The sequence below is a fragment of the Opisthocomus hoazin genome, chromosome 7, assembly GCF_030867145.1.
Source record: "Opisthocomus hoazin isolate bOpiHoa1 chromosome 7, bOpiHoa1.hap1, whole genome shotgun sequence".
NCBI classification, from domain to species: Eukaryota; Metazoa; Chordata; class Aves; order Opisthocomiformes; family Opisthocomidae; genus Opisthocomus; species Opisthocomus hoazin.
The window spans coordinates 44,150,306-44,169,981 of record NC_134420.1 but is presented as its reverse complement, the minus strand read 5'-3'; the positions used below and the strand labels follow the sequence as shown (position 1 = coordinate 44,169,981).

At 38.5% G+C, this 19,676-nt stretch overlaps 1 protein-coding gene across 4 annotated transcripts in view; it reads right to left on the bottom strand.

Moving 5' to 3' along the window:
* The window catches only part of AKAP6 (A-kinase anchoring protein 6), a 299,941-nt gene that overhangs the window by 177,830 nt on the left and 102,435 nt on the right, over positions 1 to 19,676 (bottom strand). For all 4 annotated transcript variants that reach the window (XM_075425714.1, XM_075425718.1, XM_075425717.1 and 1 more), the window contains exon 4: positions 16,039 to 17,823. In XM_075425714.1, the coding sequence (XP_075281829.1) occupies positions 16,039 to 17,823 (1,785 nt within the window). The remainder of the gene's footprint in view (positions 1 to 16,038; positions 17,824 to 19,676) is intronic.

Below are 19,676 nucleotides of genomic sequence, written 5' to 3'. Positions count from 1 at the left end.
CTGTCACAGTCATGAAAAAAATGTGTGACTATCAAGTGAGTCACATAAAAGTATGCACAAATGCCTCTTAACTAAGCTAAAACCACTTCTTGCACTAGAACGTTTAAAGTTTCCTAACTTCATTTCAGTGGCTTAATTTTACTTTTACATTACAAGCTCTCTCTTTTTTTGGTCAGATAGGAAAGTAAATAGTTCCGGTGTTCAATAATTTTAGCACTTCAAATGATCTCATTTAGACTTTGAAGTTCAGCTTTCATTAATTGAATGGAATGAGAAAGGAGGAAGTTTCCATCTCAGCTGCAGCTATCACTTTACAATTCCAGCTTTTATTAGATCACGTTTAGTATGGAAACAGACTAAAGCCCAGTTCTGTAATTTTGAGCTTTAGTATAAAAGATAGCACATTTATGGTTTCCAAAAAAAAAAAGGATGTGAAAACGTGGAATTTTTACTATATTAAAAAATGCAACTTTTTTTTTTCTTAACCACTAAAAGCAGGAGTATCTTAGATGTTTTTAGTATATTTTCGATGTGAGATTCTTTTAGATGGGGAGTCTGGATATATGCACTTAAGGAAGCTAGCATTAACATTGCCCAAATTATGCCATAAAACACAGGGGGTGAAACTGCATCCAGTTAACACCATTATGAAAAGTTTTATGGCCTTCATCCTAGACCAAATTTTGGGTTTGCTTTTTATGGAAAAAAATTCCCAGATTTATTGTGCCTACATGACACAGGTAGCAAAATTATTTCAATAACTTTTGGCTTGTAATTTTAAGCTGTGCAGTGTTAACACTGCTCGGTTTATTGGTCTAACATTTTCATTTGACATGCATGCTGGCTTATACTTAAGGCACTTCTAGTCATTGCATTTGTAAAAGTACAAAGCCCTTCTAATGACTCGAACTAAGATTAAAATCAGAATAAAAGAGACATGCTGAACTATTAAATGCAAACATACTAAAATCATCTGCCATGGTAGTTAAGAGTGACGGTGGAAAGTCTACTGTATTCCACAAGCTTCAGTGTGGAAGCACCAGACAACAGTGCTTGTTAAATCACTACCCCAGACCTTTTTTCTCTCCACCTTCCCTTTTATTACACAAAGGGAGTTCTCTTATTAAAAGAATTGGTTATGAGGCTGTGTGCTTAAAAATGAATGTCCAATTTTGTTGCAAGCAGACAGCGTTGTAAAGTTTTTTCCCAATTTACAAAAAGACTGAGCTCACAGAGGGGTCTGTGTACAAGGACAGGCTGGCTCTAAGGGCACTTCTATCACAGAATGCATTAAGAAAACCCTTTGTCTAACGACAAAAGGACTTGCATATTAGTCTCAGGAGGAACACATTCCTGCCCATGGACTTTATTTTCAAAAGGACAGAAGTTGCACTTTCTTCATAGGCAAAAGGTAAGTCAAAGGAATCTGGGTACTCAAGAGGATGAGGCTGTAACAAACTGCCACGGTCAATTTAATTGGAGTTAGACCCAGAGGCAACAATAAAACCATCAGCAGTACAGATGTTAGGGATCCCCAAGGAATCAAGATGCCACGATGGAAAATATTCTTTGTGTGATGCTGTCAAGATACTGTGGCAGACAATGACCTCACAGAAACATACAACTGACCAAACACATCAGTAGGATGGCAAAACTTAATATGCAGTTCAGGACACATTCATTCACAAACACTTCAGGAATGGAACTTAGCAGCTTTCTGCTAAACAAGTACCACATTTACTCAATAACCCCAGCCTATGAGAATGTGCGACTTTAATGTTCGTTCCAAACAGGGAAAAGATAGAGGTCAAATACTTTTCTTAATGGACATCTGTGTAAAGACACATCTTCATCTTCTTACTATACACTGTCTAGTTAAGCATTTGTAAGACCAACTGTTAAATTACACAAATCTTTCATGAGTGCCACCTCTAGGCTTTGTGCCCAACTACCACACATAGAATTAGAAATTACTGTTGAATGTGTTTTCCCTAATGGACATCTATCTAATTGGTCATCATTTATACTGAACTGAATGTGGTAGCACAGGATGTTCACTGGCTCATGACGTTTCCTGGTTTTAGAAGCCCCGGGATGCATTCTGATGCTGGAAAACGAGAAGGATTAGTATATAAGAATGTAGAGTTATATCAAGCAGAGCCAGGCAGACATATCGCAACTTTTCAAGGAGATTTCACTGTAGAGCTGAGAGTACTTCTAGTCTTGGAATAGTGAGGACAACAAAGCACAGTTCTTACAAGCCTAGGAAAGCACTACAAATTAACTCAGTTCTAGCTTTGTCCCTAAAAGCTGATGATAGGGTACTCTTAATTTTTGCAGACCTTTTGGTCCACTACTAAATCAACAGATTTTGCTAACAATGTCAAGCTATTTCTCCATACAGTATTATGACTAGAGCGGGGATGGCAGACAAAATTTTTAAGAAGTTCTCAGTTTCCTAAAACCTTCTAGATAAAAGAGCCAGAACCATCAAGGTAAGATAGGCTTAAAAATCATGATACAGAGAAACATGCAAAGCATTACTTTCAATCCATTAAAAATAACTATATTTGAAGACAGCCAACCTGATTCCGCAATAAAAAGTTCACTGCTCCCATAGGACTATTGACTTTATTTCTGCTTCTAGAGAAAGAGCGGGTTACACTACCCTGAGTATTAAGAATCACTCCTAAATGTATCTCTGTAGATTACTTCAGCCTTCCCATGATGCCACAAACATAATTCGTTCTTTACCGTATGTCTTGTCTTACCTTTTGCTCAAGGTGAAGATCTACTTTCTATTTGAAAGAACTACCACAAGGCCTCCACCGCTATTTGGAACGTACAAGATCTAAAAAAGGACATCCTTCAGATCAATAGATTGACTGGGGGCCAAAGACAGATACAGGAAAAGTAAGGCAAATGCTTCCTAAACCCTGTTCCTGAGATGTATATTCTTAGACAGCAGACAAGCTTCCGACACCCCTGGTAACATTTCCCCCAGCCTTTTGAAGGATCAGTGAACACCTAGAACCACACAAGCAAAATCCATGGGCTGGAAGGACACTGCTGGGGAGAAGCGATCTGTGTAACCCAGAGGCCAAGACAGCTATGCATGTGAATGTTGTATAGCAGCACAGGAAGGGCCAGCACCACTGTGACTCTGCAAGTATTCAAGAGCAGAGAGGACTAGCGGAGAGAAGGGAGGGGAAAGGGAAGACTGTCTGATTCATCCATCATTTCAACAGTCATCTGGTATGAACTTAACAGCAATATGGATTGGTTGTAAACCTCCAGAGACGCTGTCTGCTCTGATGGCAATAATGTCAGGCATACAAGATGGCTGCTGATCTCCTCTCATACTGTTGTGGCCATGCATTCTACCTGAAATGTGACGTTAACAGGCACAAAGCCAGATAAGGTTTTAGGCCTCCTGCATTCATTCAGGTGCAGGCAGAGTTCATGCTGAGAAAATACGGGAGGCCAGTGCTGTATCTCAAAAGTGCTGTGAGGTTCAAAGCACTCCTGGGAATCAAATAAAGAAGTAAATTAGCATACCCTTCTTTGTAAGGAAAAACTTTACGTATGCCTTCACATTCTAGATGACAGAAAATAATTTTGCTAATCTGCCTCCTAGGTTATAATGCATACTCATTTGAATCTTAGTTATTTTTGAGGAAATATTTCAAATTATTCAAGTTCCACGTCAGGCCACAGTGCCAGATGGCAGTGGCAAAGACTGAGCTGCAGCCTGGCCTTGGAGAGAGCGCGCTGGCTGGAACGCAGTCTGCGCAAGCCCTCTCGTGGAGGCAGTTTTTACCGCCTGAAAAACACTTATCGTGCGAGCTAGCTAAAGCAGCCTCTCAAATGGATGGCAATCATCATGACAAAAAAGCCACCACTTTTACACGAAGAAGTTTTATCGCCACTGGGTTATGCAGACAGAGATACATTCCTTAAAGTAGTAAATATTTTCCACTGTTCTAATCAGTACTGGCTTTTGTCAGAAAACCTCTGCAGCGTAAATCTGTATTCACATGTTTCTAGCACTCGTTCAGCATCCCTAGTCTGTGTGAAATTTTGAGGTTGACTGGGAAAAGGTTCCCAAGGAAACAATGTTGAAACTATGGAGTCCATAGTATAAGCAGCAGAAAGGAGAAACACAGGACTTAAAAGATACCAAAAGGCCTGCAAATGAGACAGAAACAGGAAGGAAGAACAGGCAATAAGGAAATGGGGCATAAAGAGGGAGGAAAATAGAGGAGGAGGAAATATAAGCAAAGGACAAGACAGTTCTTTTTATTTAGTGTAAAAAAAAGTGTGATGTTCTTCGGGTCATTGGGAATAATACAGGCAAGCACAAGCTCTACGAGTTAGAGGCGGAATGGTCAGCAACCATGACACTGTGAGCTGAGTAGTGTACAAACTTCTGAATGATCATCTAAATCTGGTATTCAAAGTTTATCATACTACCAGAATTGAAGATGTTGTTTCTGAAAATATATTTATTCACAAAGAGCAATGCCTGTTATTGGTCATGTCTCACAGAAACTCTCACTACTCTTAAAATAACTTTTCTGAGTCATTTCTTCTCTACATAAAATCCGAGGCCTAAGCAGCAGCTAAGGAATAAAGAAAGGTGTCTGAAACATCTTCTAGTACAGGATAAGTTTTAAGTTTCTCTTATGTATCACAGCATTAAATATCCTAAACTGAGGCCTTTTTAAGTTATACCCTCATGTGACCCTAAGTCAAAGACTTGCCGGATCCAGAGATCAGCTAAGAAATGCGAACAGTTTTTGGGCCACATACTCTTGTTTCAGCTGGTAAACCAGGGCGCAAGTTATGACCACAGCGTCTCCGGAAATTTGTAGCCAGCGATGTGTCAAGAGAAGGAAATAAATCTGCCTCGGCCGAGAAAGACTATGCTACTAACTCCCAGAAAGTGGGGTTGCGACCCTGCAGCAGCAGCCAGGAGGAGTGTCTGGATTCCGGAGGGAACCTGGGTACAGCACAGGAGAGGGGTCTGTCTTTTGTAAAAATACCAGGCACCAAAATGAGTTGCTATGTCCTGTTTAAAGGCTAGTGCCAAAATGCTGCAGTATTTTCACATCTATTTTACAGTCCCAAACTTCTCTTTTTTCCACTCTGAGCAACTCTAAACTAGAATAGCAAATGTTAGAAGTTAGTTCAGAACCTGTTGTTCTTAAGTGCAAATTTATTGTTTATTCTACAGATAAACCTAAAATCAAATCTCCTGATCAGAACTGTCCCCTTTCTTCCAGTACGAAATATTTGTTATGCAGCAACCTTGATCCAAACTCTGTGGATAATGTGAGTCTATAATCAGTATCTTCATTTTCAGTGAAGCTAGTTGATTGATGTGCTTTTTCTAAAAATGCTGCCAATATAACTATTGATGTTGAGGCAACTTACAATGATGTAAGGGTACTTAGAAGTACTGCATTGCCTCTTCATATAATTATTTTAAATGTTGTGTTGGCAACATACCTTATTTTCAAATTGTTTTACAGCTAATGTATGTATCGATTATGAGCTGAACTGCATTCAAAAGACAAACTAATCTTCATTTGCAATTTTTCCATACAATGGCCTCTGTAATGTATTAGTATCCAGCCTTATTCTGCTCTGAAAAATAGACAATTATGGATGACCATCATTCCTTGGTTTGCATACCCCGAGTTTTTGGGCTTCAGGCAGTGGACTGGGGGTGGAACGCCCTTGTGCAGCTGTTATTTCTGCCGACAGTCAGCTGCTGCCTTGCGCATGCACTGGGCAGCACTGGAGGCCACTCGACCGGAGCCACACTGGCACCTCCCCTGACTGGTCCCAACATTGCTTTACTCTTTGATCTCATAGTTGCTAGAAATGGACCTCATTCCTCAGCATTTAATTCCTTATGAAAGGTGCACTTGATGTACATACACCATGGTTGCTCCTGTAGCTCGAAATCAGAGTGGCCTTATGGCAAGATGTCAATTAAACAGAGATTGGTGCTCTTCCAAAAATTTTACCTTTTCCCAAACAAAGAATAAATCATGTTAAAAGAATTAAATTCGCCGAATTTTATACCTTTCCCCAATGGCACAGAATTAATTCCACAGGATTTTTAGTGCCTTTTAAATAAAAACTAAATTCATTACTTTTTACATTTTCAGTAAGTTAGCCAGTAAGTGATAGATAAAGGTAGATAGCCACTATATTCTTGGCCTGATGGTCACAAAGCAGGATTAAACACTACTTATTTAGATAATATAACTACAATTCTCTAAATAGTAATAAAAATGGCAGTTAGATTTGCAGGGAGACAACATGTCTAATTTTTTTTGCAGAGGATAGGGTGATTTTTTTTATATATTTCACAAAATCTGTAGAAGTGCACGTGCAGGTAATATTTTTTAAAAGTTTGTTAACTGGCATACACATGCTATTATTTTTTTAAATGGGAACAGTATGTAAACGTTAAATTTGTTGGAATAAAATACATAGCAAAAAAAATTGTTGGAGACTACAGTAAAGCAAAAAAGATCTGCATAAGGAGGAAAGATTATGATTTATTTAATCTCTGAATTTCTAACAACAATGTTTGTAAAGTTGTGAGTCTCGTTCGTTTGAGAAGCAAACAAAATTTCTGTAAAACCAGTGCAGTAACAAGTTTTGTCCTCAAGAGGGCGGTAGCTCACCATGGCTAAAAGTGCCAAAATGAAGGAGAAATCGACTTTTTACTAAAATAGAACGCATGCTGTTTGCTCGTTGGTTACTGCTAAATATATTGACCTCTGCTATATCATTGCCATGTCTTAAGATATAATGACCACGAATCCCCCACAAAATCAGAACCTTTAATTCAGCATTTCCTACTATTCAAGGCTAATTGGTTAGAAGAGGTTAAGTCTGTCAGCACACAAGAGATATTGTAATTCTTTGACCCATGAACTTACTTTGCAGTTAAGATTTCTGAGATTAGAAACAGGGAAAATGGTGATTGCCACTATTTGCTAAATATGGCAGCAAAGAGGAGAGATTAAGATTCACCACCTCTTTACTCCATTATTATTCCTCTAGTTGCCTAATTTAACCTGGTGTTATGCACTCGATTCTTGTTCACCTGCAGTCTCCAAAGAAATCCTGTCACTATTAGTTCCTCCATTAATTGCTTTTCTTTTGCCTCCTGATTCATCTGCCTTCCCTTTTAGACAGTTTCTTTTTTCAGTGGTCTCTAGCGGGCATTCCTTTACCTTCTCGTTAGACCCTAATTCTGACTTTTTTCATCCCAAAATTTGGATATGTTTACAGAATAAAATAAAAACAACCTCTGGTCTTTTTTCTTCTGTCTTTTTATTCTTTATTTTTAACCCCAGAAGCTTCCCTGTTTCTAACAAATTTCCTGTTTTTTTCTGATTTTCTGTACCTCGGCAGAGCTGTAAGAGATTTGCACTGCAATGCATAGATGAGGTTGACCCCAGTTTGAGCCAATTTTATGCTAGCTGCTATAGTTCAGTTGCCACTAATAGTGCAGCAGTATTTGCATTTTAAATTACCTTGTGTGTCTTTAGTCTTGTACAGCACAATGAGGAAACATTCATGTAGTCAGATGCTGGCATCAGTAGGGAAAAGTAATTAGTAATATTAAGTTACTGTGACTTGAACATCTACACTGTCTGCTACCAAATATCTGTGTGCTTGTTGGTTCTCCCCCTGCCAGCCTGGAGAGATTCCAAACATTGTCCAAGGGAAACCAGAGGCAAATCTAGCCCTCGTTCTGCTAGCCTTACTTGACCAGCATGAGAATCAGTGTTCAAAATCAGTCTCTACTAACAATAAACATTCAGATAAGATTCCAGTTTGATTTGCTGAGGACAGCACAGCTGTTTATGAGGATTATCATCTGTGCTCCAAAACCTAAAGCAAGGACAAGAAAATTTTTTGCCTTTTTGTTTGCTTTCAAGACAACTTTCAAATACCTGCGTAAGCATACAGGCAGTCTGAAACAAGCCTCTGAGAGACAGTTTCCTGAGCGTATTTACCACAAATGATACTCACTCTCATGCCTAATGATGACAACTATGATTTAAGAGTCAGCATGATCTAATGTTTCATTCCTGATCATAACATACTGAAAAGGATGAAGGAACGAAAACCAGTTGCTGTCACAACATATAAAGATACACAAGAGGAAAAAGAGATGAACATATTTTGAGGAGTTATGCAATAATCTTACATAAGTGGACTTGATCCACCTTCTCAGGTTAATCCTCTCTAGACCCTTCAACATTTCTCTTGCTCTGACCCATCTCCAGCATGCAAACATGTTAAGACAATGATGCATTAACAACATTAGGTAGACTGGAATTTGATTTGGGTGGAAGTTAGTAGCAATGTATTATTTAAATAATTAAATATTTTAAATAGAGCGTGATGATTTTGGTGTGCTGTATCTTTCTGGAATATCCTGTACTTCCTCACAGAAGATACATAAAACATCAATATCCAAGAGCCAAAGTATATTATGTAACAGAACAGCTAGACCTCAAAACGCTGGGAAAGGAGTATCACTATGAAAACATAAAGCAATGAGCATTCTCTCTCGCCCCTCCGTATTTACCATGTTTAAGGGAATATTAGAAACCATAATTTTAAATTCAATAGTTTTCTGTTTAATAATGGTGGCCCTTCAAGGAGCCCTAAAATCAAAACAGTAACTAGTTAGCAGGGTACCTCAGAAGTTATCTCAATCTCTTCACAACCAACCAACCCTCTCCCCAGCACCTGCCCCCTGTAAGAGAGCAGTTACAGAGGATTCAGTCATGAACAACACAACAAGATTCAGATAAGATTCCAGTTTGATTTGCTGAGGACAGCACAGCTGTTTGTGAGTATTATCATCTGTGCTCCAAAACCTAAAGCAAGGACAAGAAAATTTTTTGCCTTTTTGTTTGCTTTCAAGACAACTTTCAAATTGCGTAAGCATACAGGCGCCTGCGTAAGCATACAGGCACCTTAAACCACCGTATGCACCCTGAAGTAAATTCCTAATAGCAGTTTGACTGCTTCTGTCTGTGTTTTGAAAGCTAGTGCATCACTGAAAGCTTCCAAACCTACTTCAGTGGTTTCTGAGTGCTTTTCTCTACCTCCATGAGAGAACTGAAAGCGCTGAACAATCCCAGAAAACAGAGTGCCTTTGCACTGATAGAAAGGGGTCATTCATAAGATAATCTTAAATTCAATACTGATTAGTTCTCCAAGTTATCACTGTGTCCCTTTTAAATCTGGAGCCTCTGTTGACTTTCCAGGTAGGTCACCTGGCACCCACTGCTCACCTTTGAGCCTGTCCTATGCTACAGTAAGAGCAGGAAGCCCACCTCTTGCAGTCTTACTGTTCCCTCTCGCCATGTCCAGCTCTGCTGCACCCTTTTGCCTATCAGCAGAGATCCAGAAGGTAAGAAATAATCTTTGACCGCTTTCTAGAAAGTGTCCAGTTCACAAATAAACAGCGCGGATGGCTGATGCAGGCTCATGGCTAAGCTGTGATACAGATGATTAAGACAAGACTCCGGGTTGTAAACCCAGTGGTTGCTTATAATTGATCTGAGTGACTGCATTAGAACAGGAGGGCTCAGAGAACCATGTGTGCAAATGCAGGTGTTTCTTGGTTCATCTGAGCTGTTAGTAGCCATCCCTCAGCTGAGAAGTGGTATCCAACTATGTACACAACAAGAGGGAATCCGGAGGTTTTTGCAGCCAAAGGTCTCACACATCAGATGTGAGTCAAACATTGGATGTAGACATATCCCTTACAATCAGTTCTAAATACTAGTAAAGGCATACCCTTAAATCAATGCTACTAACATAATTTGTGAGCAGATTTTTTTCTATTTTTCTCTCTCCCTCTCAATTTCTGCCCACCCCCCACCCCCCAATTATTTGGAATGACTTGCCAAATACTGCAGGTAAAAAATCCCTCATCTAGAACTGCTCACTCCCAAATCATTCTGAGGTCTTTACATTGGAAATTCAAACAGTTCTGAACAAGCATATGCTTCACAATAGATGTGCTTCATTAAGGAAGCATAATTCCTTCCTTAATTCAGTTTTAGATGTAAAGTTACAAATTCACAGTTTGCACAGCTTACATATAAGTTGCTGTTTTTGCAAAGATTGCTGGTGACGTATTCACTCAGACTACATGTGGTAAAGCAAATGCCTAAGAAAAGTGAATGTGCTTGGAGGAGCTGTTTGAAAGTCAAGCAAACTGTTAGGAACTAAGTGTTTTGGAAAGAACGGAGGGTTCACTGTATTTCAGTATCATCTTCTAGGAAAGAAGTATTTGTCTGAGTAAAAGTGAGAGTTCCATATGTATACTACATTACTGCTTAGTAACTGTTTAACCAGCTTGAAAACTGAGGGATGGGCTTTCAGAGCAGGGGAGTATCATCAGACCCAAACCAACAAAGCACAAACTTGACTCTCAGTATAAAATGTGAAGTGACATTTTCAATTATGCTGCACAAAGCAGCAAGACTGCTGAGAAAACTGCAGAGTTGCCAAGGAATTTTTGGATCTGATACCTCTTTCACTTACTGTTTTTTTATAGACTGGTCATCAACCAAGAGCAGTATTCAATCTAAATTGTATGAAGCAGTATAAGCAAGATTCAGAGATAATTCTGACAAGCACTCTATCTATTAGGAAAAATATGCAATCCATTTATTTTAAGAGGGCCAATATTAGAAGTACTGTTACTAAGCTATTGAAAGCAAGAGGGTTGAGGGGAGCACTAAAACACTTTAAAAGTCCTTTATCTGGTAATCCAAAATAAGCCAGTCCTGTTCCCTGTTGATTATCTTTGCTTTTTCCAGCTGTTCCATCATTACTGATTTCAGTGCTATGTTCTTCCTTTGTTACCAAGCCCTAGCAGCGTTATCAGTTTCTATTAGTTTTTCACTACCTTAGCCCCACAGCCCAAACTTTATTTGTCCTCTATGCATGCTTTTTCTCCTAATGATGAAAATCATCTCCAAGCACAAATAATCTTTGCTTCCCCTAAAGCAATCCAGCTTCTACCTTAGCTGTACTGATGTGTTTTCAGTCCATTCTCTGCCCAGAAGCAACTCTGTCCCCTTTCAATCTGAACAACACAAATTGTTTCCACTTTGTCAGTTCTCCAAATATCTTCTAACCAACTGGCTCTCCGCTGCCCAAATGGACTCCCAGCTGTATCTCCAATACAAACTTGCTCTACCAAGTCCATTAACCATTTGCAGAAGCTGACTGTTTAGTCACCTTTTGTGATTACCCTCTAAAATATGCAAATTTTTCCCACCCAAACACACAAGCTATTTGTCACACTAACAAGTTCAGCTCTGATATTGCACTCTTCTTTCTGGGCTGCACTGATGCTTAGCTCATCCTAGACAGGAAAATTATTCCCGTCGCTCCAGTAATTTGGAAAAGGGGTCTTTAGTCTCTGCTCCACTCCACTGAGGCATCTTGGGTTCCGAGTTGGTAAATGGTTGCACGAGGGTGAGGGGGTCCCTGACTGGGTCTGGAAGGCAGCAAAATCTTTTATCCGGCTCTTTGCTGTAGGTTCCCTGGGGCATGCTCTAACCCGCAGCAGGAAAACATGCAGAGCAGCATTATTTGATTCTCTTAGCACGTCAAGAAGGTGGGTAACCAGTGCCAAAGCTGACTGGTCTCACCAGGCAAAATACAGTCAACGGATTTGAGGGAAAATTCATTAAATGTGATGAGCTAAAAAGATGAGATCAATAGATATCAAATTGCTCCTCATAGAGGAAATTCAGCTGCCTCTTACAGAAATGGAGCCTGCCATAAACCAAGCTGTAAATCTGTCTAACAGGAAAAAATCGGCAATTTGCTCCATACCGTTAACCCTGAGGCCTGCAAAGCAAACACATCTTCATTTAAATAGAGTATCTTGCAAATGGCTACATTTCTACCCTTTGTAATAGTGCCCTCAAAAATCAAGTAGCCAGGATTATCAGTGACCATGGATTACAGCACAAGGGTGTCAGTGTAGCCAATCTAGTATTGCTTTCTAGAGGAGGAGACAAAACTGCCTGAACAAGGTTTTTTATTGTTATTTTATTCACATAAGATGATTGGAAATGCATTGTCATTAGATCAGCCCAAGAGCAGCTTTTTCTTCCAGTTTTTCAGGTTGCATATAAAATGGGGGAAAAATAAATTATTAGTGTGATTTAAGGAAGCTTAGTTTTCTTACAGAAAGTAAACCTTAAAGCATTCTGAAATCGATACTATGGAGTCCTAGTGTTACATATGAGAAGTGGCAATTGGACATCTTCTTACAGCAAAGAACTCTATTGACTTTACCTGCGAGAACGATATTGCTAAACCTTTTTGACCTCCAGGTAGTATAACAGAAACTACAGAGCTTGATCCGAGTTCTAAAAATTCATTTGGGATAGCTACTAAAAGCTGAACAATTCTTTCACAATAAGAGGAACATTCAGAATTTGGTATCACTCATTCTCACATTTAACTCCAAAGAGTAATTTTTGAAACATACAAGGAACTGCCACAGGAATTGTTCTGTACCCCAGCATGGAGGTACCCAGTACTACAGGCGTAAGAAGCTTGTGCCAAAGAATTAGCAGCAGTGCAAGGCAAAATATGGCAAGAGTATGCAATATTTATTGCAAAGCAAGGAAGTGTTCCTATGTAACAGCAAATGGGCCAGTCAAGCAGAATTCTGTTTGTAGATAGACAGAGAGATTAACAGTACAATAATATCCATGCAAGGACATACGCATAATTTGCAAGTATTAAAAACTACATTTCATCAGTTTCTGCACATGACTATCTTCCATGTAGCTGAGAAATGAATAAGGCTTCCAATAAATGCTTTAGCGTATGTTCAACAAATTGCTTACTATCAAGACATTACCAGATTTATACTAATTCAAAATTATTCCCATCGTAATAAAATACTGAAATTTGTTTGCCCTATTACCTAGCTAAAACATGACTTTCAATAATTTTGAGGCTGCCAGTCGTTTCTAAGCTGTTGTTATCCCAAAATGAAAGGCTGAGTTATTTTAGTTTTGTTTTACGATCTCAGTAAATAAAATATATTAGACTAGACATTTGCAGCAGTGTAACTGGACTACTAATGGGCATAAGCATGCTTCTTCTGTCCTTAAGTTCTCATTTCAGACTTGACTTATTTAGCGCAAAACTACCTCTAGCAAAAGTAGTACTGAATTATTGCGAAGACCTGCATTCATGCAATTAGGAAACTCCTTTCTGAGTCGGAGACTTCTTATTAAATAAAAGATTTAATGCAAATGCCAAATGATGATAACTAAAAAAGCGATGGCACACTTGATACTCTGCTTAGGGAATTATGAAACAGGAGATCTAGCAAAAGAAAGGACTCAACTGTGACACGGGTATGGTATTTTTAGTTACATTTTGTTTACAACACTTCATAACATCACATAAGGGAGGAATTTTCTATTTTTCTATTACTTATGTCAAATTAAAGTATCTCAGCTAGGCACCGTAGTGTAACTGAGGCAGGAATTGCCTCGGTAAGAGCTCTCATATTGAAAAATTGGTTCTTTACTAGTCTTACAAACAGAAGATATAATTTCGAGCAAGATTTGAAAAACCTAGGTAAATAAGCAGCTTGGGAAAACCTCATATTTCTTTAAAATATTATAATTGCTTTGCAAAACATTTCAAAACATTTCTCTTGATTATTTTTATGCACCATTCAGGAAGTACATTTTCAAGCCATTTAGTGTAGCTAGCGTACATCTTTCTCCATGAAATAAATATTAAACTTTCTTGTGTGCTGCTTTTAAGGGCATGGATCACTGAGCTATCTCTTTGCCTAGCAGTGCTCTTTGCATCTGGTCTTCTTTCTGTTTAAAGCCCTTCTCCTGCTCTGAGCCTCTTCCCACAACATGCTTCAGAAGATTATTTTCGAACTCCATGATCAGCATTTCCCAAATGTTCATCACAACCAGGAACACTGAGAAATTGTAGAAAAAGCAGCATCAGCAGTAGCAAAGTTCCTCAAGGACAAGAGCAGCAGCTGTAATCACTAGCTAGAAGGGTTTACTCTGGCCAGAAACAGCTAACTACCTTTAATTGCTGTCAGGAGCTCAATCAACTCTCCAGAGGAGGTGAGGAGAGGATGGGTATGGAGAGGAAGAGGGTGTTTACAGCTGCAGCCAGTTGTTACAGCTGGTTCTTATTGCTCCATCCTGGCAGGACTGAACTGCAGCTGCAGGGAATCACACAAAGACAGATGACCCCCAAAAAGAGAACTACCTTTTCAAAAAGTTTGAGAAAAATAAACATGATGATTTGAGAGGGCGATGTAAAAAGTTTCCCTGCCACCTGCTTCTTGCCAAAAGGATGGTAGTCAGCATCTAGTGTAGGGAGCTGGTCCCTAGACACTCAACAATTCCATTCTTTAAACAGGCTCTTGTAGTATCATTTGAAAGACAGCATCCTATGTATTCACAAGCAGCTTTGATGGGATTTGTTGCTTGCACAGAATGAAGGGCTCTGTATCTGTCAGCTTCATCTGGACCAATTTTCAACACTGCACAAACTTAAGCACAGAAGCAGCTTGCACTTATGAAGATGGTTCTTTCATCAGAGTCTGGAAGATGAATCGCAGCCATCAGGATGGAGGGAACAAGTTGAATCATTAAGTGCTGCCCTTTAGAGCTGACTGTTTCAAGGCTGACGACTGCTGCTCCCTCTTTTGTTTAAGAAGAAATTTCTCTTTCTGTGTGTTCTATCCTGACTTTATACTCAAACATCTCTAGCTCAACTACTTTTCTACTAATCGTATTTCCAATGTCTTCAGAAGTTATAGAAATCACGCATCATAAGAAGCATATATTGAAGTTGTAAAACTAAGCCTTTTTTTCCTAGCTCTTACAAAGCTTGGTAACACAGAAGATAATGCAAATACCACATTAAGCATTTAAATGCCAAGATCACCCTCTAATGCATATTTCATTATTTTTAAAGGATTTTGAAATCGACAGCCATTTTACTAAACTATATTGAGGATGGACACAAAATGTTCTGAATAGGAGAGTTCTCTACAATGGCCAGGAAGACAAACCCGTCAGAAAACTGAAACAAAAATTTACTATGAATGTAAGCTAACAATTATATTATTGAGGTGGTTAGGTCCTTATTTGATTATTCATTCAAATTCACCTCCCTTTCTAAAGTTTATCTTTTTTCTCAAAAAGGTCTCTCGTAGTGTTAACTACTGCAAATGTATCAACTTTATAAAGGAGAGTCACTTCTGAAGCAGCGATGCCAGAAGCCAAGAATGAAATCCTATCTCATCTGAAGTGTAATGGGATAGTATATTGCCATTATTGCTCTAGCATATTGCACTATTAAATTGTCATTATTTAAGAAGGATTATTTAAGTAAAAAAGAAAAAAAGATGTCATGCTTAGTTTCACCAATACTGGAGGGAAAATAATCACTGCAAGGGAAGAGAACTGATTAGAAAGAAATGTGGTTATTATACATGATATGACAGGAATCAAGAAAATTATTCTTCTATTATTGGACTAAAGCAATTTTTTTTATAAAGAAAACAGGCAGATGATATTAAGTATAACTTCATTCAAATACAACAAAGATCCAAAATTTTCCAATGTTTATCTTTCACTTCATCCAAAAAAAACCTTATCATGTACCTGATCTTGTCAAAGAGAAGCTCTATTGATAAAATAATGTTTTGCCAAGTTTAAAGGCATTGGTGTGAGTAAAATACTGCTGGCAAATTCTGTATAATTAGTTAAAATGAACTGCAGTCTATTACAATTACAATGATCACTGCTGTTCTCTACTTCTAGCAGTCAATAGATGAGATTATTTTCATTATTAAAAGAAAACAAGAAAGCAACTCCATCCTTGCCCACAGCTCCATCTCCATGTACAGGCTTATCAAGAACACAGCGAAAGAACGCAGGATTATTGCCTTACCTCAATTTTTTCCCATATGGTTTCATAATTCTCTTGATGTTGTATATCTTGCATCAGTTGATGAATTAAAGCTGATTTATTTGAGGCAGAAGTCTCATTCTCAGTGGGCTGAGTGACAGCAGTCCTTTCTGACTTTTCTTCAGTGAATTTTTTAATGTAAGATGCAGGCATAGAAAGATCTTCATCAGAAAGAATATCACTGAGAGGCCCAGACTCAATACTGTCACCTAAGGAAGACACTATGTCACTTGAAGAGCTTGGTGAAATTCTGCCCATTTTTTTGTGCTTTTTTGTCTGGTATGTTGGATACATTTCTGAATCTGAGTTCATTTCTGAAAGCTCCCAGTCATCAACATTTTGAATGGTTTCTCTTCTGGGCTTTTGGGGCAGCAACTTTGTCAAATTTTCTAGTTTTAAAGCTAATACTTCAGTCTGTCTGAGATGTGAAGGAAGTGCTAAATATTCATCAGATCCATACCAGGCCTCACCATCTTTACTGTTTTTTTGAGTATAGCTGGGTGCTGAGGAGAAGCTTTTATTATTCTTTCTTCTCAGCAGAAGAGGTGATGAGTTGGTAAGCTGAGAATCAGCTGAGGAAGCACTCTTTTGGCTACGTGTTGGTGAACTAAAAAGCTCAGTTTTACCTTGTGATTTTCCATTTGGGTCTCTCTGGTTACAAGAATCTGATGATGCATAAGAATCTGTTTCCGTCTCCTCCAGAGAATGAGAGTTATGAGAAGTAATTCCGTTTTGTAGAGAAGAACGTCCTCTTTTCACTTGTATTTGTGGAGCCATTTTACACATACCTCCAGGTGTTCTGCCAGATTTCACTTTCTCTGAAGCATCATGAGACTTCTTGTGCTTTGATTTTTCTTTACAGGTGTAGAAAGCAGACTTCCCTAGACTTATGGGACTGTACTTAAAGTGATTATTTATTGTGTACTCAAGATTTCTATCATCTATTGTATTTAAGCAATCATATGACTGACTAACTGCAGATGGACTATTGGTGTAGGGTGACTGTAAAGCTAGGCAAAGCTTGGACCTATCTGGTGGATCTAACAATGAGGGTGTACTTCTACTCATTTCATTTTTAACTATTTGAGAGATTTGCCATTGTAAGTCATTGGGTTCCATATAATCTTTAAACACGTCATCTTTCAGAAATAGACCTCTTTTTGGCAATGTAGGCTGTGTCGGGGAGTCTTCATTATAGTTAAAGCAGTCTCTTATGGACCTCTTAGGAGTTGAGTTTTCATAGTGAGAATGTTTGATTTTTTCACTGGTGTGCTGTGGAAGACTGCATTCTGGTTTCTTTAACGTGGAAACTGGTTTGCTGTCAGTAGGTAAAACACCATCTTCAGAGCAAGTTCCTTTAGAAAGAGAGGAATTTGCAGAAGGAGACACTAGTGAGAGGTCATGTGGTGCTTTCCCATCCTTGCTTTCTTCTCCATCTTCTGCTGAAAGAGGTACATTGGTTTCTTTCTCATTTAATGCTTCATTACACTGGGAAGCAATGGAATCAGTTGCTACTGCAAGTAAACCCACACTTCTGATAAGTCCTGGAAAGTCCTTATCCATCTCACTGTAGTTCCAGGATTCAAATGATTTTGCTTTCCCTTGGCTGGAGGTCATATCGTCCAGAGCACCAAGCAAATCCTCACTAGGACTGTAGTCAGATAGTTCAAATGCAGTAATACCACAATCCAGTGACAAGTAATTTTGAGAACATTTGATGGTTAACTGTCCAGAATCATCAACTTCAGTTAAAGAGTCAAGACGGTCCTGAAACAGACAAAGAAAAGGTACTTTTTTAGAAGATTAATTTTCATATACAGCACACAGAGCAATGAACTATCAGCTTCTATGTTTCGCTGCCTAACATCTAGAAAAGCATTCATCGCTGACCTGCCTGTTTTTGCAGTGCCCTGTAGATGAGCAAACCGTTCTAAAGTATTTGGGCATTAAAAGTGGCAGTAAACTGAAAAATGTTTAGTTTCAGTCTGGTGCAGCAATTTACCTAGAAATAGCAACTCACTTTTCTATTGGTATTGTCCTCCTTAAATCCTGCTCTCAGTTCTACTTACTCTGTAAGGGGGACTCAGAAATTCCATATAGCAGACTCGTAGTATTTCCTGTGTTAACCACCTCAGGCAGGAGGGAAGGGATCTTGGGAACTGCTGAGTATATCAGCCACCTTGTGTGTTCTCAGAAATCCATGCTGCTCTAAAATCTTTCACTTGATTGCCAGAATGTTTTTTCCAAGCATCATCTAGCAATTACAGACATTTCTTCCTGTATTTATGAGATAGAGGTTGCTAACTACATTTCTCTTTTTTGTAGCCTTATCAACTGAGGATTTATCTGCTGGATATTTGCAGCACAAATGGAGAACAGCTCAAGGAAAAGAAACTATAGCTGGGAATCCTAAACCTCCAGCCTGCCACGTCCCCTTGTCAGCATCTTCTCAATGGAAGTCCTTCAATCTCAGAAACACAAACATAGTCAGAGGAGGAGACCATCTGAGGTGGCAAATGAGGTTTTAAGATCAAAGTAGAATTAGTGTTTGTCAATATTTTGGTGTTTTATTTGAAGGACACTAAAAAAATATGACTGCATTAAGATCCAAAAGCAGCCTGATACATAACAATCACAGCAAAAATATATTTAGTCAACAGTTTATAAGCATATTTGTAGTAGATGATATAACGTTCTAACACCAAGGCAGACCTCAACAATTTCCAGATCCCAGCACATAATATGAAACCTAAACACAGGATCAAATAATTCTGAAACAATTTCTGTTCTTATTTACACTGGTGTACATATGAAGTAACTCCATGAAACTACCTAGAACAAGACAAATTGGCAGAGCATGTCAACTGGACAAAAGAAACTGAAAAGCAGAATTTAAAATAAAAGCGCTAGCATTGCTTAGAGAAACTACTTAAAAAGCATTACAAAGGGCAGAAACTCATGTTTTAGGATTTTAACTTTCAGTGCCTAAATCGGTATACTGGTCTTTCTACCCAGGTCTGTATTTCATAATAGAGTTTTTTAAAGCAAACTCTTGAGTACCCACTACAGGTTCCTGTCTGAATTACTCTCTATAAACAGCTTGTCTCCCTACACTGCCTAAATCCATAGTTTAAGGACCTTAGGCATCATGCCAGAAAAAGGTACAATAACCCCACAATCTCTTAATCTCAGAATAAACCGCTTGGATTTTGGTATGAACAAGAACAGTCTCAATAAAGAAGGTGATTGTTTGCCATCTTCTATAAACATGGTATTTGAGCCCTGTACTCTGTCCACCTGCCTTGCATTACTCCAAGTACAAATATAAAAAATTCTCTGGCTAAAAATATTATTTATAGAAAAGATTGATTGGAGAGTTATTTATCAACCATAATCTTGGACACTGAAAATGTCTTTTATTTAGTACACTCTATCCAGATGTAGAACCTATGCCACAAATTGTACGGTGTCAATAGTCCAGAATTAAAAGGGGAAGTTTCTATAAATCTATCAAATTTATATTTTGGAGCTGCATTTGTTAAGGAAAATGATGACTAAACAATGATCAGTATTACAGCTGCATTTTCCCTCTAATCTCAGGAAAAGATTAGAAACTGTAA